Below are 26,359 nucleotides of genomic sequence, written 5' to 3'. Positions count from 1 at the left end.
GCCCAAAAACATCCTTCAAAAACTGGGAGGTTCCATCTGAATAGGATAAAACATAAGCATTGTCAAGTTAAGTGTAAAACATAAGACAGGCGAAGAGAGAATTTGAAATAAAATTGGCCATAGAGGCAAAAACTCATAATAAAAACTTTTTAAAATATATCCGAAGCAAGAAACCTGTGAGAGAGTCAGTTGGACCATTAGATGACAGAGGGGTTAAAGGGGTTCTTAGGGAAGATTGCATTGCATTCATCCATTGCAGAAAGACTAAATTAATTCTTTTCTTCTGTGTTTACTAATGAGTACAATACCAATTCCGGAGATGGTTTTCAAGGGTGATGAGTCAGACGAACTAAACCAAATCACTGTGAACCGGGAAGATGTAGTAGGCCAGATTGACAAACTAAAGAGTAGCAAATCACTTGGACCGGATGGTCTGCATCCTAGGGTACTAAAGGAACTCAAAAATGAAATTTCTGATCTATTAGTTAAGATTTGTAACCTATCATTAAATCATCCATTGTACCTGAAGAATGGAGGGTGGCCAATCTAACCACAGTATTTACAAAGGGCTCCAGGGGTGATCCGGGTAACTATAAACCAGGGGTCATGACTACAGTGCCGGGAAAAATAGTGGACACTATTCTAAAGATCAAAATCGTAGAGCATATAGAAAGACATGGCTTAATGGAATATAGTCAACATGGATTTACCCAAGGGAAGTCTTGCCTAACAAATCTGCTTCTTTTTTTGAAGGTGTTAATAAAAATGTGGATAAAGGAGAACCAAAAGATGTAGTGTATTTGGATTTTCAGAAGGCGTTTGACAAAGTCCCTCATGAGAGGCTTCTAAGAAAAGTAAAAAGTCATGGGATAGGAGGAGATGTCCTTCTTTGGATTACAAACTGGTTAAAAGACAGGAAACAGAGAGTAGGATTAAATGGTCAGTTTTCTCAGTGAAAAAGGGTAAACAGTGGAGTGCCTCAGTATCTGTATTTGGACCTGCGCATGCATACACACACACATATGAATGATCTGGAAAGGAATACGAGTGAGGTTATCAAATTTGCGGACGATACAAAATTATTCAGAGTATTTAAATCACAAGCAGATTGTGATACATTACAGGAAGACCTTGCAAGACTGGAAGATTGGGCATCCAAATGGCAGATGAAATTTAAAGTGGACAAGTGCAAGGTGTTGCACATAGGGAAAAATAACCCTTACTGTAGTTACACGATGTTAGGTTCCATATTAGGAACCTATACTGCAGGCAGGACTGCCATTAAGGTTCCCTTCCTCTAGCCTCACTGTCCCATTTCTTTTTAAAGGGATAAACCTCCAAAATACAAAAATAAAGAAATAGGATACTTCCCCTTTTCGAAGTCTTCTTTTGTGAGGCTAGGAAAGGTCTCTTTCCAGGGAGGGAGAAGACGTCAGGGAATAAGGGAGCCAGCACCACTGGCTATCATACCTTCCTCACAGCAAAGATACAAGGCAATCAAGGGCCACCAACCCCATTTGACTCTACTCTACTAGGGGGATGGCCCCTTACCAGCACCTTGCACTCCTGGGAGTAATCATCTCCAAAGTCCCACTGCAGGTGGCACACTGTCTTAAATAACACGGGTAAAGATTTTCTTCTGTCTTTATCTTAAGGTGGGAAGAAAAACCCATGCATCTGGACTGATCTGGGTAAGGAATGTCAGTTTTACAAATGGAAAAAGGTCATTAGTGGAATAACACAAAGTGTTGGCACTGGGACCAGTGCTGTTTTAACATTCATTAATGAACTGAAAAGGGGTATGACAAGATCAGATTTGCAGAAGACAGGAAACTATTTGAAGTTGTTAAAACAGCAGCAGAATGCAAGGAACTTCAGAAGGACCTTGTGAGACTAGGAGACTGAGCATCTGCATGGCAGATGAAATTTAATGTGGAAAAGTGCAAAGTGATGCACATAGGAAAAAATAATCCCAACTACAGATACACAATGTTGGGTTCTAGACGGACTCATTACCCAAGAAAATGACCTTGGAGGTTTCATGGACAATACAGTCAGATCCTCAGCTCAGTGTGCAGCCACAGTCAAAAAAGCAAACAATGTTAGAAAGTATCTGAAAAAGAATGGTGAATAAAACCTAAAATAATATATTGCCTCTGAATTGATCCATGGTGTGATCACATCTTGAGTATCATGTGCAGTTCTGGTCATGCCATCTCAAAAAAAAAAAAAGTGAAACTAGAAAAGCAGGCAACAAAAATGATAAAGAGAATGGCTCCCCTCTGAGATGTTATACAGGTTAGGACTGCAGCTTGAAAAAGCAATGGCTGAAAGTGGACATGATGGAAGTTTATTAAATAATGAGTGGCCCAAGACAGGTAAATAAAGAACAGTTAATTTACCCTTTCAAATAATACTAAGACAAGGAGAAACTCCATAGAACTATCAGCTAGTAGATTTAAAACATCATAGAGTACTTCTTCACTCAGTGCATAATCAAGCTGTGGAATCTAATGTTGCCAGAGAATGTCATTAGGGTGACTAGCACAGTGGGATTTAAAATGGTTTGGACATAAAACATTAGCAGCCAGGTAAAATAAAGAACGTAATTGCTATCCCTAAGAGTAACAGAAGATGGTTCTACTTTATTGGACTTGCAGGGTGCTTGAGACCTTGTCAGGCTATTGTTGGGAGACAGGATGCTGGGCTCAATGGACCGTGGTCTAATCCAGAATGGTATTTCTTTTGTTTCTATATAATATAAAACATTCTAAATTGCAGAAATATTTGCAAAATCTCTACCTCACAGATACTGCTCCATCAGCTATGTACTAAAACATTTTAAAGTTCTTTCCTTTGAAATTTGAAAGAAATGGTGCACTCAAAAGAAATAATACCATTACACCCTTTTTGTATTACCCTCATATCTAATGTTTAGGTTTAGAGGATCACTACAATTTTTTTCATTTTCATCTGATAGAATAATCCTGTGACCAACAGTATTTATTAAAATAGAATTTCCTCAAAGCAATTTTATTTGGAAATATTTCTGAAATTTGGAAGAACCCTTTTTAAATATTTGCTCTTTTAGAAACAATTCAGGCTTTAGTTCCTCCTGCTTCATTATAACTTCCAACTCATTCAGAACCAGCTTCCACTGGGCCTCCATTCATACCTACCTATGGTTTTTCCTCTATTTTTATACACACCCACCTGCACCTCCCTCCCCACTCAATTCAGCAGTTACAGGAACCAGCCTCAGTTAAGGGTCAAAAATCGCAGCTTCCTCCAGAACTCAGATGAGAACCATAAATCCTGTCACTATGGGGCATCATTGAGCTATGGTCCTTCATATGCCATTGCACACTACCACTAGGTGAGGCCCTACCTGCGCAAATATCTTTTACCTTGAGAAACTCTGCCCAGTATTGCCACATTGTGCTATTTCACACCCAATTGTATTTGCTTTCCTGTTGGGCCGGGAAAATTGTGTATGTAGGTTGGGCTACATAACATACACCAGCCTTCCTCTTTCCCTGCAGCAGGTGTCTTGTCTTAAATTCTGGGCTTGGCGCCAACAGCCTGCAGTGAGCAGGCAAACAAAAGTGGCAGAAGCTTTCTGTGACAGAGAAGGTACAGAAGCCACGAAGGGTACACAAGGTAGGGGAGTTATTCCATTGCCTCCACATGCACTAGAACCACAGTCGCTTTGTTCCATCCTGGGAGCCCATGCCACTGCTGTTTAACTCCACCCCCAACCTAAACCTACTGAAGCTCCCTATCCCACAGATTACACTAGAGAGAGGGAGATTCCAAGACATTTGCAAGTAAATGGACCAAGATCTGGCCTTGTCAGACTGGATGAAGAGGAAGGAGAGATTTTCTTTTTTACCTAATCAAGCCTGAGGTTTAATCTGCTGGGGGAGGGAGTAATAGTACTGTAGGTCAGGAAGAGGGAAAAGAAAGGTGGTGGTGGGACAAGGAAGAAGACAGAGGAGGTTTAAGAGATGTGCATATGAGAGGGGAGGCAAGAGAGGGTATTGGATGGGGGATACTGATTCTGGAGGGGGGGGTAGAGAGCAGAGTGAAAGGGTGAGGCAGAGAGGGGAGGGGTGGAAGAGAGAAAGAAGTGTTGTGTAAGGGGCAGACAGATAAGAGTATGGACAGTTAATAGTGGATTAAAGTAGCATTATCCATATCAGAGCACCTATTTAAAGAAGGCTTGCAATAAACAGTCAGTTTAGGGCAGAACACAGGGAGCAGAGGAAGTGGGGTTTTTTTTCTTTTTTGAATTACTCACCTTTGATGTGCAGAGTAAGAGTAATTCTTGTAGGGTTGGGGTGGGATTAGAACGTATGTGCATACTTTTGCACGTGCAAAACGTTTGTGCAATTTTTCTAAAAACAAAAAAAAAACCTCTCCCCACACATTTTAGCAACTTTAGACTGTCTTAAAACTCTCTCTTATGGGGGTAATTTTCCAACAGCCTCTGGAGGGCTAAAGCTTGTGGATAGAAAGTGTCCACAGACTTTAGTCCAAATTTTCACACTGGACTTTCCCCACAGACTTCATAGCAATTTTAAAAGAGCAAGTACATGCATACTTTCTTTGAAAATTATCCTACCAAAACTTCCTGCATAATAGCTGTCTCCATCTCCAGGATTTCCTGTATTCGAAAGGTAAGCACATACAGGCACTGTGTGTGTACTTTTATATACATATTGACAGGCAATTTTAGAAACACCCATATCTGCAAGGTAAGCACAGTTTTATCTACAGAAATGGCTTTGATAGTTACCCTATGATTTTTATTACACAATTTAATATATTTGGATCCCTTTCTCAGGATTACTTTGGGCCACTAACCACGTTTAAAATCTGGCAACATGGATTCTACTTTTTTTTATTTTATAAAGGCACAGTAAAATTCTGAACCCTCCTCGGCTGTTACCTTGCAATTGGAACTGCTCTATAGTCTCGTCAATGGCGTCATCTCGGTTCATACGATATTTTTTCATCTTTTCATGCACCATTGCATCGAACGTGTCGCGCGTGATTCTTCTGGCCGCCGACATCTTCCTCATCTGTTATCAGGAATATTGGTGGTGAGTATTTTAGAGGAAAACGTGTTTTTTTCTTAACAAAGAAATCAAATTCTTTTTAGGCCCCAGGCTAGAACACTCTCCCTCTGTGCCGATAAAAACCTCACCGCGCATTTAGGCTTTTTCTAAATCTCTCTCCCAGTGCTGCCCACAAAAGGAAGGAGTAAAAACTTGTCTCAATCCCATCCCTGACGGTCTCTTCCTACCCACTCCATCTCCGAAAGCGCAGGGACAATTGTTTTCCTTCATGAGGTCATGGACGGAATCGCTTTGCGCCCGCCCGACCTCCCCTACCATGTCCATGGGCCCTCGCATTACCCAGGGAGCCGTATATGTTCCCTAACTCTAAAGCATTTTAGCCGTCGGTTAATTCATAGCTACACGAAGAAATCCTCCTCGATCGAAAGGACCACGCGGCGGTACCTCCCCTTCCGTCCCGCGGCCTAGGCCTCGGTTTCAGGCCTGCCCCGAAAACAAGCCAGATCTCACTTCTCTGTTCATCCATCTGATCCATCCTTCCTATTGAAAACCCTTATTGCTTCCCAAGCACCTTTCTTCCTTTCTTTGCTGCTCTTTCTTTCTCTTCGTGTTCTTCTACAGCCACCGGAACCGCGCGTGCTACCTCACCCTCCCGTTCGCCAGGGAGACAGCGCGCAGGAGCGGAAACGTGGCGATGATGTCACTTCCGTCCAGCGAACTGGGAAGGGCGAGAAGAGGGCGCAGGCGCGCGGCTTTGGCGGGGTTGAAGGCTTGGGAAAGGGTTTCTGCAATCTCGGGGATTACACGGAGGGCAGCGGCTTGCACTTCTCAGCTGGCTTGGCCCGAAGGTTACGGACGCCAGTATTTTTCTTCAGTTTGAACTAACTGGGGGTGAGAGGGATTAGTAAAAAACAAAAATAACTTGGCAGTTCCTATTATATGGAGGGTTGGAGGTGGGGTGGTCTGTTTGTGTGTATGAGAACGATGCTTAATGCATTTGATTTTCAGTCAGTAAAGATTTATTTTCTTTTCCGCCATGGGCACTTTGTGAAATAAAGTGTGGGGTTTTTTTTTTAATAAGCCCCCCCCCCCCAAGCGAGATTGATATCTGCCCTCGTCGGGGATGGCCGTGATCCAAGGACGCAGTTGCCTGCCGAATGCGAAGAAAACAAAATTGGCGGCCGTTGCTGTTTCTTGCGCTTCACCAAAATCTTATTTTGAACCTGACCAGTGACTTCCTTTTAAAAGGATGTTTCAAGCATTTTTGCTGCTAACTTTCCCCCAGTCATGTAGCTCCGGTATATGTAAAGCGTGGTGGTAAGATTATGGGAGGGGGCTTGGGTGTTGGTTTTGTAAGAATCGGAAAGAGCACAATGCCTAAAATAGGGTAACAGCGGAGGTGGTGAAGGACAGCACTGTCGATGATTGTGAACATATTTGGATAGAGAGAGAGGGCAGTGATAGGAAGAGTGTTGGCGCAGGGGAGGGAATGTATATGCTTATCCAAAGTGGTTGAGAATCTGTGGAAGAATTTGGCTCACTGAATTTCTGAAATGCTTAAATCTCAGAATTTACCACTCGGCTCATATTGACTCACATTTTTATTGTGGCATGAAAGAGCTCGCAACAGTTATAGACGTTTTATCTATTTTTATGGCCTAAAAACACTTTATGCCAGCTTAATTTCAACTGATTGTTAAGTCAGTCATACCTATGCCTTCTAGGAACAGGTAAACATCTGAGTAGGCTATCCATGAAGTTGTCCTGGTTTTGTGGACCCAGGTCTAGTTTCAGGACCTTTAACATAAAGGCAGTCTAGCAGCAGCAATGACTTTAGCTGGAGACACTCATGACATCTCACAAAAGTCTAAAATCAGCATATCAAGAGAAGTTGCAGATGAGCTCCCAGTCCTTTGGTTTAGACTTCTTTATAGACAGATTAGATATACTATATGGGGTCTTTCTGTCTCATTTTTGCATATTAAGACTTTCATGGGCCTTATTGGCTCCTTTATATGAATGCAAAGGATCCAGAAGTAGACAATGTGATTGGATATACCAAGAGTGCATTGGTGTAGGATTGGTGAATTAGAAGTTGTTGTATTCTTAACAGTCAGATTTACATCATAACCGAAGTGGCAAGGAAGAGGGTACTGGCAGACACCCTGTTGAGCAGAATGTGTTTCTTAGTTGGATACAGGGTCTATAAAGGCTGTAGATACTTCAACAAGTTTGAGTCTAGCTTTGTCTGCTAATTTTAGCTGTATAAAACAATCATTTTGCATACATTTCATGTCTAATCTGGTGGTATTCAATCTCTGATATACAGTGAGCCAATTTTCAGAAAGGTAGGTTAAATTAACATTTTAATATACAATTGTAAATTTTATCTTAATTCCATTCTATTCTTTGATGCACCATCCTCACCAAGAGTTGAAAAGAACCATAAATTGAATAATCCAGCTCTGTTGTCCGCTGACTCCTTTTTTTTGTTCTGTTGCTGAGATAGTGTTCCACCTTAAAGAAACATGTGTGTTTAATTGTGCAAACACAACAATGCAACAATCCTGCAGAGTATAAAGCGCATTCTGTTGCTGCACTGGGCATACATCTAGAGTCAAATCACATCAAACAAATGTAGAGTTCCAGTACTTACCCAGATCAGTCCAGACTCCTGGTTTTTGCATCCCTGCCAGCAGATGGAGACAGAGAAAGTTTCACTGATACTGTACATAACCTAGTGTGCTACCTGCAGACCCTCAGGGGAGAGATGATATGGTCTTAGAGTGGTTACTATTGGGGACAGCTGGCGAGTTCCAGCGACAGCTTTTCTTTTTCATAGTTCGGATAGGTAGCTGGGTCTGCTACATTGGGAGATGTGCAGCTTCACCTCAGAAGGATATTTGAGATCTTGGCTTTGAGAATAAGGGTTGTGATTTGCAGCAATTTAATGCAGAGGGCATTTCTGCATTGGGGTTGCAAGTTGCATCAGGTGCAGCAGCGAAAAAGGCTGCACGGTTGAAGGTGGCTCTGGCGTAGGGCGCAGATGCTTTAAATGGCCTGCTCAGGTCATCTTCTGGGATCATGATGGCTGCGAGTCAGCCAGAGATTTGCTGTGATTGTAGAGCTAGTCTGCAGAGATAGTCCAAATTTCAATGGGAGCTCTTCCTTTTAAGGACAGGCTCTTGTGTGAGGAGGACCTGGAGCAGATAATGGAGCATCTGGGAGAGTCAAAGGTGCACGTGCATAAGTGGCCAGAAGACAGGCCTAAGGGGAGGTTCGGTTTTGGGATAATAGGTGTTTTTCTTCAGGGTAAAGGTTCTTCAGGGCATCACAGACCAGAGATCAGTACTGGGGTAGTATTTTTGAGGTGGTCAGACCTTCCTGAGACAACCCAGGTACAGGCGCAGGCGGGGTAAAGTCCTTGCAATGTAATGAAGATGATCCACTGTTCAGTTGCTGTCAGAGGGCATTTGGCACTACTTTTACAAAGAGGGGGCCGAAATTAACATGGGCCAGTGGATCCTAAAGGTGTTCCGAGACAACTATTGATTTGAATTTGTTTGGGTTGTGGTGCTTAGGTTGTTTTCACTTGCTCTTCTCTCACCAAGCAGCTAACCGTTCAGGAACCACTGGGCCACTGCCGGCGACTGGGGCCTTAGAGCCTGTTCCCAGAGAGGAACAAAGAACAGGAAAATACTCCATTTGTTTTCATTGTGCCTCAGATGGAAGGGACGTTTTGTCCAGTTTTGGGTTTGAGGAAGGCGAATGCAGTTCTAAAAGTGTCTCGTTTATGTAGGGACACCGTGCAGCCAATCATCACAGAAGTACACAAGGTGGAGTTAGCCTCTCTGGCTTTGCTGAAGGCTTATCTGCATATAGCCATCTGGACTGAGCACCAGCAGTTCTGAAGTTTTGATTCTAGGTAAACATTTTCAGTTTCGAGCCCTCCCATTCAGTCTGGCAACAGCGCCACGCAAGTTCACAGAGGTGATGACGGTTCGGGTGGTAGCCTTACATCGGGAACGTGTACTTGATGCATCCATGTCAGGATGATTGGCTCTGTGAGCGAAGTCAGTCAGCCGATCTCTGGCAGAAGTCGGCACAGAAAGTGCTGAAGCGGTTGAAGGTTTTAGGCTGGATGGTGAATCTAGCAAAGAACCATCTCATTCCCTCCCAGACCCTAGAGCAGGGGTCGGGAACCCATGGCTCGCGAGCCAGATATGGCTCTTTTGAGGGCTGCATCTGGCTCGCAGACAAGTGTCGCTACACTTTCCAGTCCCCCGCTGACCCAGCTGCTCCCCGGTCCTCCTCCGCCCGGGCTTAAAATGCTGTCAGCCCGGGCGGAACGCGGCAGGACAGCTGGAGTCAGCGGCACCGGCGTGCTCTCTTCTTCCCCCCCCCCCCCCCCGCGGCCTGGAAGAGGAAGTGGAGAGCATCGGGTGCGTGCGCGATGAAAAGAAGACTGCAGCGCGGCTCGGAGGAAAATGAAGAGCTTCAACCGAGGCCGATGGGACTCTGCCTCCGCGAGGGCTGAAAATGAAGGAGGTTAGCGTTGGGAGGAGGCTGCTGCTGCCGCGAGTTCCCGGGGTGAGGGAGAGAGAGAGTGAATGAGCGAGCAAGCATGTGTGTTTGAGATCCTGTGTGTGTGAGTGAGAGATTGCATGTACGTGAATGATTGAGAGCCTGTATATGTGAAAGAGAGTATGTCTGATTGAGAGCCTGTATATGTGAAAGAGAGTATGTCTGATTGAGAGCCTGTATATGTGAAAGAGAGTATGTCTGTGATTGAGAGCCTGCCTGTGAGAGAGAGAGAGAGCATGAATGTAAGTTTACCATTGGGAACCTGTATGTGTAAGTTTGTGATTGAAAACCTGTTTGTGTGAAAGAATATGTGTGTATGATTGAGATCCTTTGTGTGTGAGAGAAATCATGTGTATGTATGATTAAGAGCCTGTGTGTATAAGTAAGAGAGAGATCATGTGTGTCTGTGTGTGATTGAGAGCTGGTTTAGGTGATGGAGCATGTGAGTATGTGATTGAGAGCCTGTGTGTAAATGAGAGAAAGAGAGGACATGTTTGTAAGCATGTGAATGAGAGTCTGTGTGTGAGAGAAAAAGACAGCATGTATTTATGTGATTGAAAGCCTGTGTGTGTGTGTAAGCGTGAAAAGATAGACAGCATGTGTGTAAATGTGTAATTAAGAGCCTTTTTAAGTGAGAGAGAAAAAACATGTGTATATGTGAGTACTGAGAGCATGTGTGTATAGGTGTGTCATTGAGAGCCAGTGTGAGAGAGAGCGCTGGTATGTGACTGAGAGAGGAGAAAGTTCCAAGCAAACCACCCCACCTCCTGCTAATTCAGAACAATCTCAGGACACCTGGATATCAAACGTTCCCAGGTATGCAGAGCAAAAAAATGTTTGTATCCTTATTATTTTTCATTACTGGGTCTTTGTGTCTGCTATTTTGAAATATTTTGTTGGTATCTGGAAATGTTTTATATGAGTTTTAATTATTGGATATTCCACTCATCAGCTGTTTCGAAATATGTTCTTTTTGTTAGTACAGTTTTACTGCTGATGATTTTATATTTCTTGATTTGTTTTATAAGGATGGGTGATGTTTCTTTTTTCCTTTGTTACACTGCATACAGAGACTCTGGCTTGTTGCAGTTTCCAATTCAGTTTTTTCTGCATGCTTCTAGTTATGCGTTTTGGTCTCTTTATTCTATGTTAGGTGAGGGACAGCACGTGATTCAGGTGAGGTTTTCTGCTGGCGTGTAGTTTCTGTGTAGGACTCTAGCAGCCTGACTTGGTCCATTTTCCTAATAGGAGATGTATTGGTGTCTTAAGGCCTGGTGTAATATTTTCAGAGACTTATTGTACTTTAAAAGTGTGATCTTACATAAAATGCACACATTTACTTGTATTTAGTTTTAAACATATTGTATGGCTCTCATGGAATTACATTTTAAAATATGTGGCGTTTATGGCTCTCTCAGCCAAAAAGGTTCCTGACCCCTGCCCTAGAGTATCTGGTTTGTCACACAGTGGGGAGAGTGTTTCCCAAGGAAGAGAGGATCTTGAGGTTCCAGGGTCAGATTTCACACCTGTTGGGGCTTTCTCTGACTACTAGCAAGTCCTAGGTTCTGTGATATCGACCTTAGAATTGGTGCCTTGGGCATTCGTGCATCTGTGGCCTCCTCGGGTTCTTCTCTCCTGCTCGAATCCGTGATCGAAGGACTTTCATTTTCCCATTCCACTCAGTCTTTCATGAGGGCTGCTTCGGATCAGTCTGGAGTGTGGTGTGAAATTAGAGGTTCTGGATTGGGCTACGGAACAGTGTGTCATCATCAGTTGGCGTAGGGCCAGTGATCCAAGAAAGAGGTTTCTTCGTCTTGGATGTTCAGAGAAGATCCTATCGGGCAATGCAACAGTGGTGGTCTACGTCATCTGGCAGGGAGGAACCAGGGGTCAGGTAGCGGCTCTAGAGTCTCGGGGATTGGTTCTCTGGGAGGAGCAGCATTTGAAGAAAATAGCGGCATCTTACATCACCGGGGTGGTCAAGGTTGAGTCAGATTTTCTCAGTCGGAGGAAAGTAGACTCTGGGGAGTAAGAGCAATCAGAGATTGCAAGGCATCATTTGCAAAGATGGGATTATCGTCATGGGGACCAGGCGGAGCGCTGGGGTGTCTTGTTTTTATCGGTCAAAAATGACACATGTGCTGCCTTGGCCTCCAGGCATTCTGGTTTGTATTTCATCCATTGGGCAAGGTGATGTGGCAAATAGAGAAACATCCTGGCGACATGATTCTGGTGGCTCTGGAGTGGCTACTCTGTTCATGTCAACTTGGTCATAGACAGACCGCTGATATTCAGCCACCTGGAGCCTCTTCTCCACTAGGGCTCAACGCTGTTCATGGTTTGCAGTTCTTGTCGTCATGCTTATTGGATTGAATCTTCCCCATCGGGGCCAGGCATTTCACCTTTGTCTTAAGGCCTGGGTTTTCAGAGGAGATGGCTTAGAAGTAGGGATATTCTTCAGAAGGTTTTTGATCAAAGGTTTGGCCTTTAACTCTCGCAGCTTTGGGCTGTGTCTGGGGTGAGGTACAGGGGTATCCTTTGTCCGTGCATCTAGATGTCATCCATTTTTCTTCAAAGAGCAAACACTTTGTGTCCTCCAGTGAGGAAGGCTTGCCATTTTGAAATCTTAATCTGATGCTTAGAGGAATGTGTCTGGCTCTGTTTGAATGGCTGAGGACAACCTTAAAGGACTTAACTCTTAAGGTGGGGTTTCCGTTTGGCCAGGAGGTTTTCGGAGCTCCAGGCTTTGGTATGCCGATATCCTTTTCTGCAGATTTCAGAGTCGGGGGTGGTGTTATGCACGGGGCCTCCTTTCTGCCTAAATTGGTTTCGGCGTTACATGTTAATCTGGCTTTTCCAGATTGGATTTCTCCACACTTCATGCAAGAGAACTTAGGCTTATGGGCGTGAGGCAGACATTGTTAAGATATCTGGAAGTTACTGTTGAATCTCATAGATCGGATCTCCTTTTTATTCTCTGGAAGAGTCCAAAGAAACAGGGTTAAGCTTTTAAAGCTACAATTGTGCGCTGGCTTAAAGAAGCGATCGGTATATATCTACAGGTCATCCAGTACCTGAGGGTTTGTGGGCTCACTTGATACATTCCCATGCAACCTCTTGGGCCGGTGCTCAGCAGGTTTTTCTACAGGAGATTTGCAGGGCGGCTACTAGGAAGTCATGGGCACATTTTTGCCGGACATTATCGCTTGGAAGTCTGGGCTCTGACACCCATAGCCTTTGGTGAGAATGTTCTGCGGGGCTTTAACACCTGTGGGCTTTGGGAAGAGTGTTCTGCGAGTGGGACTCTCTCTGGTTTCTTCCCAGTTTAGGGGTGCTTAGGATCATCCCAAGCTTCTGGACTGATATGGTTACTTACTGGACAGGAAAATTTGATTCTTACCTGCTAATTTTCATTCCTGTAGTACCACAGATCAGTCCAGAGACCTGCCCATTGAAGGGGGTAGAGAGTTGGCCACTCATTTGGATGGTTAGTGGTTTTCCAGTTGATTTCAGCATCACCATCTTCCTGTTCGTTGGGGGGAGTTAGCTGTTAAACGTTTTTGGCGTGTTCTCATCTTGGCTTGGGGTACAGATCAGTACTGAGGGACTACAAGTAGCACACTAGGTTATATACAACTAGCAACTGTACCCATTCTACGCCCGAGCAGCGAGCCTTTTTATTGGCACATACGAGCTTAAGTAATTACATTTTAAATTATTAAAGAAAAACATTATTATTTAAAGTTGGAGAACTTTAAATATTTTGAGCAAAATTTCCCTAGAAATTCACTGTAAGAGTATCCCTTCCACATACACACACCCTCATACAGGCTCCCTCACTCTCTTGCACACAGACACATCCCCTCATATAGGGTCCCTCTCTGAAACCCAGACTCAAGCATCCCCCGCACTCCCCCTCTTACCAAACAAGCTGTCTCTCTCGCTTCCCCACACCCCCTCTCCTCTCTCATACACACATTCTCTCTCACCGGCATCCCTCTCCCCTCATATAGGCTCACTCTCTCTGAAACCCACACTCAAGCATCCCCCCACCCATCCTTTCTTAGCTCCCATGCTCTCTCACACCCTCCCCACCACTCTCTCACCAACCATGCTCTCTGTCACCCCCCCTCTCTCACACACACATTCTCTCTCACCGGCATCCCTCCCCTCATGCTCTCTCTCACACCCTCCTGCTCTCTCCCACCCTCCCCGACACATATTCTCTCTCACCGGCATGCCGTGGGACCCACACCATTCGCGGCGAAGATGAAGGCCCGGTGCGCCGTTCGTGGCACACAGGGGCCTTCCATTTTCGTCTTGAGCAGAAAATAGCAGCGGAGACCCCGGCATGCTGCGAATGGAGCGCATCCCGCTGCACGTGTTCCATTCGCGGCGAAGATGAAGGCTCGGTGCGCTGTTCGTGGCAAAGATGAAGGCCCGGCACACCGTTGGCGGCACACGGGGGCCTTCCATTTTCGCCTTGAGCAGAAAATAGCAGCAGAGACCCCGGTGTGCCGTGAACGGAGCACGTCCCGCGGCACACGCTCCATTCGCGGCGAAGATGAAGGCCTGACGTGCTGTTCGCGGAAAACACGGGGGCCTTCCATTTTCGCCTTGAGCAGAAAATAGCAGCGGAGACCCTGGCATGCTGCGAACGGAACGCGTCCCACTGCACATGCTCCATTCGCGGCGAAGATGAAGGCCCGGGCATGCCAATCGCAGCACACGGGGGCCTTCCCTGATCGGCGCGCCGGGCCTTCATCCTTGCCGCGAACGGAGTGTGTGCCACGGGACGTGCTCTGTTCGCGGCATGCAGGGGTCTCCTCTGCTATATTCTGCCTGTCCCGCGATGGCCGCTGTCCTTCGTAGCTCTGGTGTGTTTGAGCCTCCAAGGCGGCCAGGGAGCCGCCTGCGCCATCTATTGGCGCGGGCTGGGGAACATGCGCGAGCACTGATGGTCACATTACCAAGCCCGATATATTATGGATGTCAGTGAAACTTTCTCTGGCTCCATCTGCTGGCAGGGATGCAAAATCCAGTTGTGTGGACTGATCTGTGGTACCATAGGAACTAAAATTAGCAGGAAAGAACCAATTTTCCTTTTTTTTTTAAATCCCAGATCCAGTGCTAAAATACTATGCCTTCCTTTCCTTATCTGTCTCTCATCTCTTCTCTGCTAGAAATCAAAGGGTCCTGATTGTCACACAATTTTTGTATAAGCACAAAGTAGAGGGGTAAGTTTACTGAAATATAGCATAAGTGATTTCTTGCATTTATAGCCACTTATAGATTACTTTTTTATGGTGAAATTATATACTGAATCCCCAATTTTATCCACAACATTTTCTAACAGGATTTTAAATGTTTATTTCCATGTTAATCTTAGGAAAAGGCATTGTTATATTTGGTACGAGTCTTCTGATTTCTTGAGGCACTTGAAGAAGTGCACATTGGCAATTGTGCAGTACTTAGAATGGCATTGGCAATTGTGCAATATTTAGAATGTTTTTATTATTAAGAGTTTAAATGATGTTTTAGCGAAAATCCTTTGTTTTGGTTTGGTAAAAGCTCTGAGTCAATACTTGCAGAGATAGAAACATTGTTTTTGAAAACCTAGGCACCAGCCAAAACCTATAGGAGTCAGGAAGAAAATCTCTCGATATATTCTTTTTTTTTTTCTTTAGCTTTGACGTTTTTGCTCCATTCCCATGCCTCTTGCTCACATCTGCTGTGGCCCTGCAGTGACCTGTTCTTGGCCCAGCTCTTGTGGTGGCTCTTCAGCCCTGGTTGCTGCAGTGGCTCCTTGGTCCCTGCCACAGTGGCTTCTCAGCCCTGGCCACAGATGTTGATTTGCATGTGCCTGGGTGGCCTGATTTCCAGGATTTTTCCAGCGCTGATGACTTGTATTTCTTCTCATCCCAGGTGAAAGACTGTCCCAGTGAAAAGCACTCATGGCTTCCCGGCAAATCACACAGGAAACATTTGATACTGTGGTGCAGGAAAACATCACAGAATTTGAGATGGAGCCAGATGAGGCTGTGAATGAGGCTGTCCAGCAATTTGAATCTCAAGGTAACTGAAATACGTTTTGCTCAAAGCTGATAATCTCTAGGGATCATGTTGCAAATAGAAAAAGAAACTCTGCTTACCACATGGTTCTGCACTTCAGTTCTGAAGCTGAATGTTCTCAGAATTTAACTAAACAAAGTGTATGGGTATGCAATAGGTTTTACAGAGCAGCAGCTGCCTTTTTAGAGACAAAATTTCTTCTGGTGTGAAACAGACCTTGTTGTGCTGTAGGAAATTTAATCTCTTTATTTCTCATTTCTTCCATTCTTCTTAATTTGAATCTTGACATAGGGAGAAAAATGCAGCAGAGCTGGAAATTATTTTTGCCTTCTTTCTGTTATGAACCCTGCCCGCGGAGCTAATCCCCGCGAGCAGGCACCTTCCTTGCTGCTTGCTGCGGCCAGATGCCGCCGAAGTCGGGCCTTTCCTCGCGGCTAGAGCCGCGGACTCTGCTTCCCTTTGCAGCCCGGAGGCCGCCCATCTTGCCCTGCTCTTCACCGCGGCCAGAGCCGCGAACTTCTTACCATCACGCGGCACGGAGCCGTCGCCGATGTCTTCGTCCTCTTCGTGGCTGGAGGCCACAAGCCCTGAGCTGGATTGGCGGCTGGAGCCGCTGCCATCGTCGGGGCCTGCTTCTCCCGCGCTGACGTCGGTGCAGGGCTGCTGTCCACGGTCCTGCACAGTTCTGCTTCCTGCTCCTAGGCGCGCGGCCGCTCCTCCCTTCCAGATTTAAAGGGCCCATGGCCGGATATGCCCTGGGCCCCACCTATGGACTGTTTCCTGTGTCAGCCCTATGTAAGGGCTGTTCCTGCAATTCCTCTTTGCCTTGCATTGGAGTTACTTCAGTCCTGGAGGCTCCTGCCTGCCAGCGCTCCGACAGGTCCTTGATGTTCTTCGTGGAGTTCCTCGTCTCGTCGCGTCATGTCTTCGTTGCCTGAAATCCTCATCCAGGTCTCCTAATGTCTCGCTTCCTGGTGTTCCAGCCCTCCTTGGTGTTTGTTCTTGTGCTCGTGAGCCTTCTGTTCTGCCGGCCGTGGGTCTCCAGGTGACGCTTCTCCATCTTGGGCGATGCCGGCAGTGGACTGGTGTCCTGTGCTCCTGAGCCATCCTGTCCTGTCAGCCTTTGTGGTGCTTCGGATGACATCGGCTTCGTCGAAGTCCTGCCTCGACTGGATTCTCTCCTGCACTTGTCCCACTCTCTGCGTGGTCCGTGACCAGCCTCCTCGGGCTGTGTAGGGCGCGCAGTGGGACAGGGTGGTCCGCGACAGCCCATTGGGTCCGCCCGTGAAGGTGGGCTGAGTAGGGCACCCTGAGAGACTGTGCTATTGTCTACCTTCCCAACTTCTTGTCTCGTCAGGACTTTGTCAGGTTCTTCATCTCGTCTGTGATGCCGTTGCATCAGCCTTGGTGTCATGTCTTCACCTTCTCATAGTCATGTCTTCGTGTCAGGGCCTCCGTCTGCCCTCATCCTCAGGCCGGCCTGCTGCTCCATGCCGATCCAAGCGGCAGATCCGAAAGGGCTTGGAACGGTCGGAGGACCGTTCACCTTCCAACATCTTCTTGTTGGCCTTGGGAGCTTGCAGGCTTGGCAGAGGGTAAGACTGTGTCTCTGCCATGCTGGGACATGTCGCCAACCCTCGGTTCGGTCCTGGATTCGTCTGGGGTCAGGCCGAGGCCTACTTTTTTTTTCTTAAAGGAACAGTCCCCGAGCAACCCAGAGAAATAAATGGAGAAATTACTTACTTGAAATTATATTATAGAAACATATAGAAAATACGACAGAAAAGGACCAAATGATCCACCCAGTCTGCCCAGCAAGATTAATCCAGTATCTGCTGCACTGTTCAGGTTACCCCCATACTTATCATTTTCTGTTTTGAGCCCTTCCCTTTGGCTGGTGATGGCTCCATGTACCTTCACCAAATTGGTGGGGGGGCCACATTGTACGACTAGCTCATTTGTGCAAAATAAGAGGACCTCTGTCGACAATCAGTACAAAAGGTACTGATGTGCTTCAAGTGTCTAGGATGGGTGGTGAACCTAGCAACGAGCCATTTACTCCACTTTCAAACTCCACAGTATCTGGGAGCTCAGTATGACATGCTGGTGGAGAGTGTTTCTCACGAAGCGAGATTGCTGAAATTACAGACTCAAATTAGGCTTCTGCTAGAGCTTTTTTGGTGTCCAGGGTCTGTGACTATTTACAGGTCTTGGGTTCTATGGCATCAACATTGAAATTAATGCATTGGGCATTCGTGAATATGTAGCCTCTGCAGGGGGCTCTTCTCTCCTGCTGGAATTCGTTATTAGAAGAGTTTCATCTTCCTCTTCTGTTAGAGGGGGAAGCCAGGGACGGTCTTTTGTGGCGGCTTACTCGCACCTTTCTCGAGCGTATTACGGAATTGAAGGTTCCAAATTGGGTAATAGTTACCACCAATGCAAGCCTCTCCAAGATGGAGGGCAGTGTGGCAAGATCAGTCAGCACAGGGTCAGTGGTTGAAACAGGAGTCCTATTGGTCTATCGGTTAGAGATGAGAGCAGTACATTTCTCATTGCTTGCCTGACTTCCAAGGGTATGCGGCCATCCAGTACGGATCCTAACAGACAACGCGATGATGGTGGCCTACATCAAATGTCAAGGCGGAATCAAGAATCAGGCAGTGGCTCGAGAGGCTTGGGAGTTGATTCTCTGGGCAGAGCAGCACTTGAAGCGTTTCGCATCGCTGGAGTGAACAAAATTCATGTGAATTTTCTCAGTCAGAGAAAGTTAGACCCCGGGAAATGGGAACTGTCGGAGGCAGCAGTGTCTTATTCACAGAAGATGGGGGTATCCCGACCAATGAGAAGACCAAGGTGTCACGCTTTTACAGCCGTTGAACAGAACACGGTACAGAAGGAAATCTGTGCTCTGGTGCTGCTGTGAACTCGAGGGAATTTTCTTTTTCTTACCTCCATGGCCTCTGGTGGACAAGGAATTACAGAGGACAGAGAAACATTTGGGCAACGTGATCCTGGTAGCTCCAGGGTGGCCACGTCATCCATGCTTCCCAGATCTGATCAAAATGGCTTTAGACGGACCCCTAAGGTTCGGACACCAGTTGACTCTTTTCTATCAGGGCCTAACATTTTTGGGTTAGGCAGCTCACTTCCATCTTGCAGCTTCGCTTCTGAGAGAGGACGACTGAGATGAAAGGGATATTCCATCTTATTGCAGGCTAAGCAACCACCTACATCCTTGATGTATGTGCAAATTTAGAGAATCTTTGAGTCTTGGTCTTCTGTTGACTGAGTGCAGCCTCAGCCTGTTCAGGCTATGGTGTTACATATTTTTGCTTTTCTACAGAGAGGTTCTGGTCAAGGGTCTGGCTTTTAACTCTGACAGTCTAGGTAACGACATTGGGTTGTCTGTGGGGTATGGTTCAAGGGTATCCTCTGTCCGCTCAACTGGATGTTATATGGTCCCTTCAGGAAGCTAAGAATTTGTGTCCTCAGTTGCAGAACTTTTGTCCATCTTGGAATCTGAATCTAGCCCTTAGATGTTTGTGTGAGGCTCAGTTTGAACCACTAAAGAGAGTTATGGTTAAGGACTTCACTCTTAAAGTAGTTTTCTTGGTGGCTATTTGTTCCACCAGGAGAATTTCGAAGCTCCAAGCACTGTCATGTCGAGATCCCTTCCTGTGGATGTTGGATTTGGGGGTATCTTTAATCTTGGTGCCACCTTTTCTGCCTGAGGTAGTCTTGGCATTCAATCTTAGACACTGGAGCTTCTAGCTTTTCTGGATTTGGATTCCTCTACATCTCATGGGGAGAGCTTAGGCTCTCCCGCATGAGATGTAGAGGACCGGATGGTATACACCCCAGAGTTCTGAAGGAACTAAAAAATGAAATTTCAGACCTATTAGTAAAAATTTGTAACTTACCATTAAAATCATCCATTGTACCTGAAGACTGGAGGATAGCAAATGTAACCCCAATATTTAAAAAGGGCTCCAGGGGCGATCCGGGAAACTACAGACCGGTTAGCCTGACTTCAGTGCCAGGAAAAATAGTGGAAAGCGTTCTAAACATCAAAATCACAGAACATATGGAAAGACATGGTTTAATGGACAAAGTCAGCATGGCTTTACCCAGGGCAAGTCTTGCCTCACAAATCTGCTTCACTTTTTTGAAGGAGCTAATAGACATGTGGATAAAGGTGAACCGGTAGATATAGTATACTTGGATTTTCAGAAGGCGTTTGACAAAGTTCCTCATGAGAGGCTTCTAGGAAAAGTAAAAAGTCATGGGATAGGTGGCGATGTCCTTTCGTGGATTGCAAACTGGCTAAAAGACAGGAAACAGAGAGTAGGATTAAATGGGCAATTTTCTCAGTGGAAAGGAGTGAACAGTGGAGTGCCTCAGGAATCTGTATTGGGACCCTTACTTTTCAATATATTTATAAATGATCTGGAAAGAAATACGACGAGTGAGAGAATCAAATTTGCAGATGACACAAAATTGTTCAGAGTAGTTAAATCACAAGCAGATTGTGATAAATTGCAGGAAGACCTTGTGAGACTGGAAAATTGGGCATCCAAATGGCAGATGAAATTTAATGTGGATAAGTGCAAGGTGATGCATATAGGGAAAAATAACCCATGCTATAATTACACAATGTTGGGTTCCATATTAGGTGCTACAACCCAAGAAAGAGATCTAGGTGTCATAGTGGATAACACATTGAAATCGTCGGTACAGTGTGCTGCGGCAGTCAAAACAGCAAACAGAATGTTGGGAATTATTAGAAAGGGAATGGTGAATAAAACGGAAAATGTCATAATGCCTCTGTATCGCTCCATGGTGAGACCGCACCTTGAATACTGTGTACAATTCTGGTCGCCGCATCTCAAAAAAGATATAATTGCGATGGAGAAGGTACAGAGAAGGGCTACCAAAATGATAAGGGGAATGGAACAACTCCCCTATGAGGAAAGACTAAAGAGGTTAGGACTTTTCAGCTTGAAGAAGAGACGACTGAGGGGGGATATGATAGAGGTGTTTAAAATCATGAGAGGTCTAGAACGGGTAGATGTGAATCGGTTATTTACTCTTTCGGATAGTAGAAAGACTAGGGGCACTCCATGAAGTTAGCATGGGGCACATTTAAAACTAATCGATCGGAGAAAGTTCTTTTTTACTCAACGCACAATTAAACTCTGGAATTTGTTGCCAGAGGATGTGGTTAGTGCAGTTAGTATAGCTGTGTTTAAAAAAGGATTGGATAAGTTCTTGGAGGAGAAGTCCATTACCTGCTATTAAGTTCACTTAGAGAATAGCCACTGCCATTAGCAATGGTAACATGGAATAGACTTAGCTTTTGGGTACTTGCCAGGTTCTTATGGCCTGGATTGGCCTCTGTTGGAGGCGGGATGCTGGGCTTAATGGACCCTTGGTCTGACCCAGTATGGCATTTTCTTATGTTCTTAGGCATGCATTATTGAGGTATCTAAAGGTCACTAATGATTTCTGCAGATCAGATTATCTGTTTGTACTGTCAAATGGTCCAAAGAAGGGAAGTAAGGTATCTAAGTCTACAATTCTGTGATGGCTGAAGGAAGCAGTTGAGTCTACATATTTCTAAAGGGTGCCCACTGCCACGTTCTCAGGTGACCTCCTGGGCTGAGTCACAGCAGGTGTCTCCACATGAAATTTGCTGAGTAGCTACTGGGAAGCTGTTGCATTCTTTTGCTCGGCGTTATCGCTTGGCTGTCAGGGCTCTGGCTTCCATGTGCTTTGGTGAGTATGTTCTACGAGCAGAACTCTCCAGGTCCCAACCGAGTTGAGGGGAGCTTAGGTCCATTCTAGGAGTCTGGACTGATCTGGGTATATACAAGGAAAGGAATATTGGTTCTTACCTGCTAATTTTCGTTCCTGAAGTACCACAGATCAGTCCAGAGACCCGTCCATTTACTGGGGGGAGGGGGGGAATCTGTCGCTTGTACCGTTGCTTTGTATATAGGTCAGAGTTTTTGGAGGTTTTCATTGCTGATTGCTTATGTTAAATTTGGGAAACAAGTTTTCCATTGTCTTTTTGAGCAACTTCACCTTCTTCCAGCTTGTTGGAGGGGAGGGCGTTTACTTAGAAATTTATGGTTGTTGCTGTCATCTTGGCTTGGGTACAGGTCAATGCTGAGGGACTGCAGGTGCACACTGGGTTATGTACAGTGTCAGTGAAACTTTCTCTGTCTCCATCTGCTGACAGGGAGGCAAAACCCAAGAGTCTGAACTGATCAATTTTCGTACAGGAACAAAAATTAGCATGTAAGAACCAGTTTTCCTTTCTAAGGAGAAGAAAAAAGAGCCTTGCTTTTTCTTTTTACAATCTTGACATCTTACTATATTTTTCTCTTTCTTGTCTCTTAGGAGTTGATTTGAGTAATATTATTAAAGCCCTGCCGAAACCTGCTGGCAGTGATGAGAATGATCGAACCCATGAGATCCTACAGGTATGAGAGTGTTAGTGCAGCGTTGCCACCCCACACTACTAGAATAGGCCCAAAATATAGCATACATAGTATTGAGGGCAGATAAAAACCAAGTGGTCCAGCAAGTGGCTTATGGTAGTAATTGCCACATTGTGCAGATTACCCCCATGCCTTCTGTAAAGGGTAGTAACTGCTGCTCTATGCAACTACCTCCATGCTTTTTGTTAAGGATAGTAACTGCTGCTCTATGCTATTACCCCCATCTGTTAACAGTAGCAACTGCTTTTTAGTACAAGAACTGTCAAACTGGGTGGAGGCCATCATCCTAGCTCTTGAGTGTTACTTAGAGGATACATGCAAATGAGAGAGTGATGATGAAGTATGTATTTATTTATTTTACAGAATCTTTATAATCACCTTGCTTATAGCCACTTAAGGCAATATAAAATAAATTCAAAACAATTCATTGTACAGAATAAAGATCATGTTATAAAAACATATAACATTTTGATTGATTAATAATTATATTTTCCCGTCGATAGCAGGGCTGAATTAGCCATGCTGTCATGGAACTGTCTATCAGGCCTGGGAGGCAGAGCTCCAAAGTGATGTCAGAGCTTTGCTCTGAGGCTGCGCGTGGTTTCCCGCGCTCGAATCAACTCACCTCAGTCTATTTTTCTGCGCTTGGGATTGCACACAAAGAGCTTCAGATCTCCTCAGCATCACCTTCTGAAAGGAAAAAAGTTTAAAAACAGAACAAAAACGTCAAATAATGAAAGACCACGGTAGGAAAGAAGGGGCCAGACCTTCTGGTTTCAAATCGTGCTTATGTGGAAAGGTCATGTCCATTACAGATGGACATGACCGTTGTTATCGGTGTCTGGGCCCAGACCATCCAATGGAGACCTGCCTGCAGTGTGGGAAAATGTCTCCGAGAGCGCGTCGACAGAGGGGGGGAAAATGCTACGCTAAAAGGAGCGAGGAAGAACTCCTATGCTCCTCCGTCGGAGGCCCATTCTTCCCTGGGGCCTTCCACCCCCGCGCCACTGCCGAAGTGTCGGGCGTCTTCGGTAGAACCGGCTACCTCCTGGCTGGGAGGGGAGCGTCGAAGAAAACCTAGGCCGGAGATTCCCTGGTGCTGGGACCCCAAACGTGCCGAACGACAAGGCAAGGAAGCGTCGAATGCATTGATGTGAACAGAGAATGGGCAGACACATGATGCTCGGCGCACAAATTCACACGATCGGCGCAACACAACTGGTGCCGTCTCACACGGCGCACGCTTCAAAGCATTTAGACTCGAAGCAACAGTGCCGTGCGTCGACCGCGGCGCCCACGCCTCACCCGGCACATGCGCCGTCGGTGCCTACAGAGCCACCACCGGCACACAAAACCAGGCCACGGGCGCATATGGCGTCTACGTCGCGCAGTGACACGACACAGTAGATGCATTTGTCGGCTCCTTGCCCGGACAAGTCCAAATCATCGACGCAATCTTCTTTGCAGTCCCTGAAAAAGGAGGCTAAGGAACCATTGCCACATAGCTCTCTACACACATCACCTCCCTTCACATCGGGAGGAAATGCTCCTTTGGATCTGGAACCAGAGTCACCAGACTATTCCTCCAAATCTGAAAAAGAGGGGGTTCTACTGACCACTTACTCCCCCTCATCGTCCTCTTCCTCGCCCCAAGTGTTTTCGGATTTGTCCTCCGCATCCAGACACCAGTCCACGGGCGATGTTCTACAGGAACCTGCTGTCAAAAAAGTGCAAGTTGTCCAAGGTGTGTCACATGCCTCACCTTCACAAGCCTGTGCCAGACTCAGACACCCTTCTAGCGGCAGTGCTGGCAGGTCGTCATGCTCCACCACTTTATCCTCCCATGCCTCCTCAGACACGGGACGCTTTCTTCACTCTCTCACAAGCTTTATCCAGCTTTTTTGAAATTATGCAAACTTCATTCCAGATGCCAGCCTCCTCCCCGAGTAGTGCGGTGCCGTCACCACAACCATCAGTGCACGTCTCCCATACACGTTCCAGATCTCCATCTCCTCCGGTGCTCATATTAACGCCGAGGTCTCCAGACACTCTACCTCAGCCAGTCTCTCCGGGGGTTCCACTTTCTTCCCCGGACTCCTCCACCGGATATCCTTCCGAACCAGGAGAGGAACCTGCGGAACCTTATTCACTGCTGGAGGACTTAACTTATCCTAAATTTTTGGAGAAGCTAGGCAAAACACTGGATCTCAACATTCAGAAAGTACCGGACCCGAGGGCCGAAACCCTTGACTTACTGAAAGTTTTTGACCTACCAGCGGAACCGACCTCCCTACTGGCACACGCTGTGCTTAACATAGTTAAGCACAGCGTGTGCCAGTAGTTCTAGAAAAATCCTGGGAGACCCCGTATATGCTTCCAGCAGTCTCCCGGAAAACTGATCTTAAGTATAAAATGCAGCCATCACCTTATACACTCCATCCCAATTACCTCATGCTTCCATCGTGGTGGAGTCAGCGATGGCTAAGGCAAAAAAGTCCAAGCTACATTCTACAGCACCCCTGGGTAGGAACCTACGTTCCTTGGATGAATTTGCGAAGCGTGCCTTCCAAGCACCTATGCTGGCAGCACGAATTAACCACCACCAATTTTATATTGTACAATATATCTACCAGTTGATACAACGGATGAAGGACAATACACCTTCCCGGAGACCAACCCGATCTGGGAAATTGAAGAAGCCATTTGACACTTCTTACGCACCGTTTATGAGGGATTTGAAACCTCCTCCCGTGCATCTGCGGCTGCAATTGCAGCGCGCATCGCTTGGCTTCGGGCAAGTTCTATCAGGAACGACGTTCATGAAAAATTAGCCAACTTACCCTGCAGAGGGGACAATTTGTTCGGAACCAGATTCCAAGAAACAGTTGCTCAACTCAAGGAGCAGTCAGTGGCGGTACAGTCGCTTACCACACCTCACTCTTATCCTTCATCCCGCAGATATAATGCCCCTCCCAGGAGACAACCCTTCCAAAGACATGCGTATCAGCCTTATGTGGCGTATCGCCCTACGCCATACCAACCTCCACCTCGCCCACAAAACCAAACAAATCAGAACCACAGGGGACGTCCACAACACCCCCAGACTCAACAACTGACAACTTCTAATAAACCGAATCCGTCTTTTTAAGGATCGCCATGCCACTATCACAACACATATTGGCGGGGGGCATAACGTCACACATCTAACAATGGGAAGACATCACAATGGATCAATGGGTTCTAAACATTGTTCGACAAGGATACCGAATTCCATTCCCTTCCCTGCCGCCCCGCCCTCACCTAACATGCAGAGGGCTCAGATCCAACATCACCTTGCTGGAACAGGAGGTAGCGTCTTTACTACAACAACAAGCCATTCGACGCATTCCTTCCCCCAACCAGAATATGGGCTTCTACCTCCCTACTTCCTCATACCCAAGAAGTTGGGAGATCTCTGTCCCATCTTGGATCTCAGGGACCTCAACAAATACATACTCAAGGAAAAATTCAAGATGGTCTCTCTCAAATCCATTTTACCCCTGATCCAACCCAACGCTTGGATGTGTTCCATAGATCTCAAGGATGCTTACACTCATATTCCAATGCATCCTTCCTCCTGGCAATACCTGCCCTTCCAAGTCAACGGCCAGCACTTTCAATAACAAGGTACTTCCCTTTGGTCTCTCAACAGCACCCAGAGTATTCACCAAGTGCATGGCAGTGGTGGTGGCATTCCTTCGACAGCAGGGGATCATCATTTTTCCCTACCTCAATGATAGGCTGATTGTGGCATCCACCCCAAACACACTCCGACAACATCTCCATGAGACAATTGATTGCCTCAATCAATTGGGACTAGTGGTCAGTTACCAAAAATCCCACCTACAACCTACTCAAAAGATCCAATTCATAGGAGCCTCTGTGGACACCATAAAGCACAGGGTTTTCCTACCACAAGACAGACGTCAATCCATGCGCCAGCTCTTAGACGCCTAAAAACAGCCACGTTGCCGCCCGCATATGGCGGCATCGATTCATGTGGTATCCAACACGAGATTACACATGGCGGAACATCCAATGGGATCTCAAGTGACAATGGAAACAGCATTCCCAACCGCT

The 26,359-nt window shown here is 46.0% G+C and overlaps 2 protein-coding genes across 8 annotated transcripts in view; one reads left to right on the top strand and one right to left on the bottom strand.

Annotated features, from left to right (window-relative positions):
• Positions 1 to 5,792, bottom strand: part of SUGP2 (SURP and G-patch domain containing 2) — a 56,090-nt gene extending 50,298 nt beyond the window's left edge. The window contains exons 1-2 of one of the 3 annotated variants that reach the window (XM_029613855.1): positions 5,653 to 5,792; positions 4,952 to 5,084 (exon numbers count right to left, since the gene is read on the bottom strand). In XM_029613855.1, coding sequence (XP_029469715.1) covers positions 4,952 to 5,084 — 133 coding nt within the window. In that variant the 5' untranslated portion in view covers positions 5,653 to 5,792. Of the gene's footprint in view, positions 1 to 4,951; positions 5,085 to 5,591 lie in introns of all 3 variants that reach the window. The other 2 variants (XM_029613854.1, XM_029613853.1) reach the window with 2 other exon arrangements.
• A 5-nt stretch (positions 5,793 to 5,797) lies between these two features.
• Positions 5,798 to 26,359, top strand: part of ARMC6 (armadillo repeat containing 6) — a 59,913-nt gene continuing 39,351 nt past the window's right edge. Inside the window, exons 1-3 of one of the 5 annotated variants that reach the window (XM_029613857.1) lie at positions 5,798 to 5,929; positions 15,591 to 15,740; positions 22,140 to 22,222. In XM_029613857.1, coding sequence (XP_029469717.1) covers positions 15,620 to 15,740; positions 22,140 to 22,222 — 204 coding nt within the window. In that variant the 5' untranslated portion in view covers positions 5,798 to 5,929; positions 15,591 to 15,619. Of the gene's footprint in view, positions 5,973 to 6,168; positions 6,399 to 6,441; positions 7,430 to 14,848; positions 14,903 to 15,590; positions 15,741 to 22,139; positions 22,223 to 26,359 lie in introns of those variants that run through there. The other 4 variants (XM_029613856.1, XM_029613860.1, XM_029613858.1 and 1 more) reach the window with 4 other exon arrangements.

This window comes from Rhinatrema bivittatum, chromosome 8 (assembly GCF_901001135.1).
Source record: "Rhinatrema bivittatum chromosome 8, aRhiBiv1.1, whole genome shotgun sequence".
NCBI classification, from domain to species: domain Eukaryota; kingdom Metazoa; phylum Chordata; class Amphibia; order Gymnophiona; family Rhinatrematidae; genus Rhinatrema; species Rhinatrema bivittatum.
Note: the sequence above shows the minus strand (reverse complement) of the source record. Positions and strands in the feature narration are given on the sequence as shown.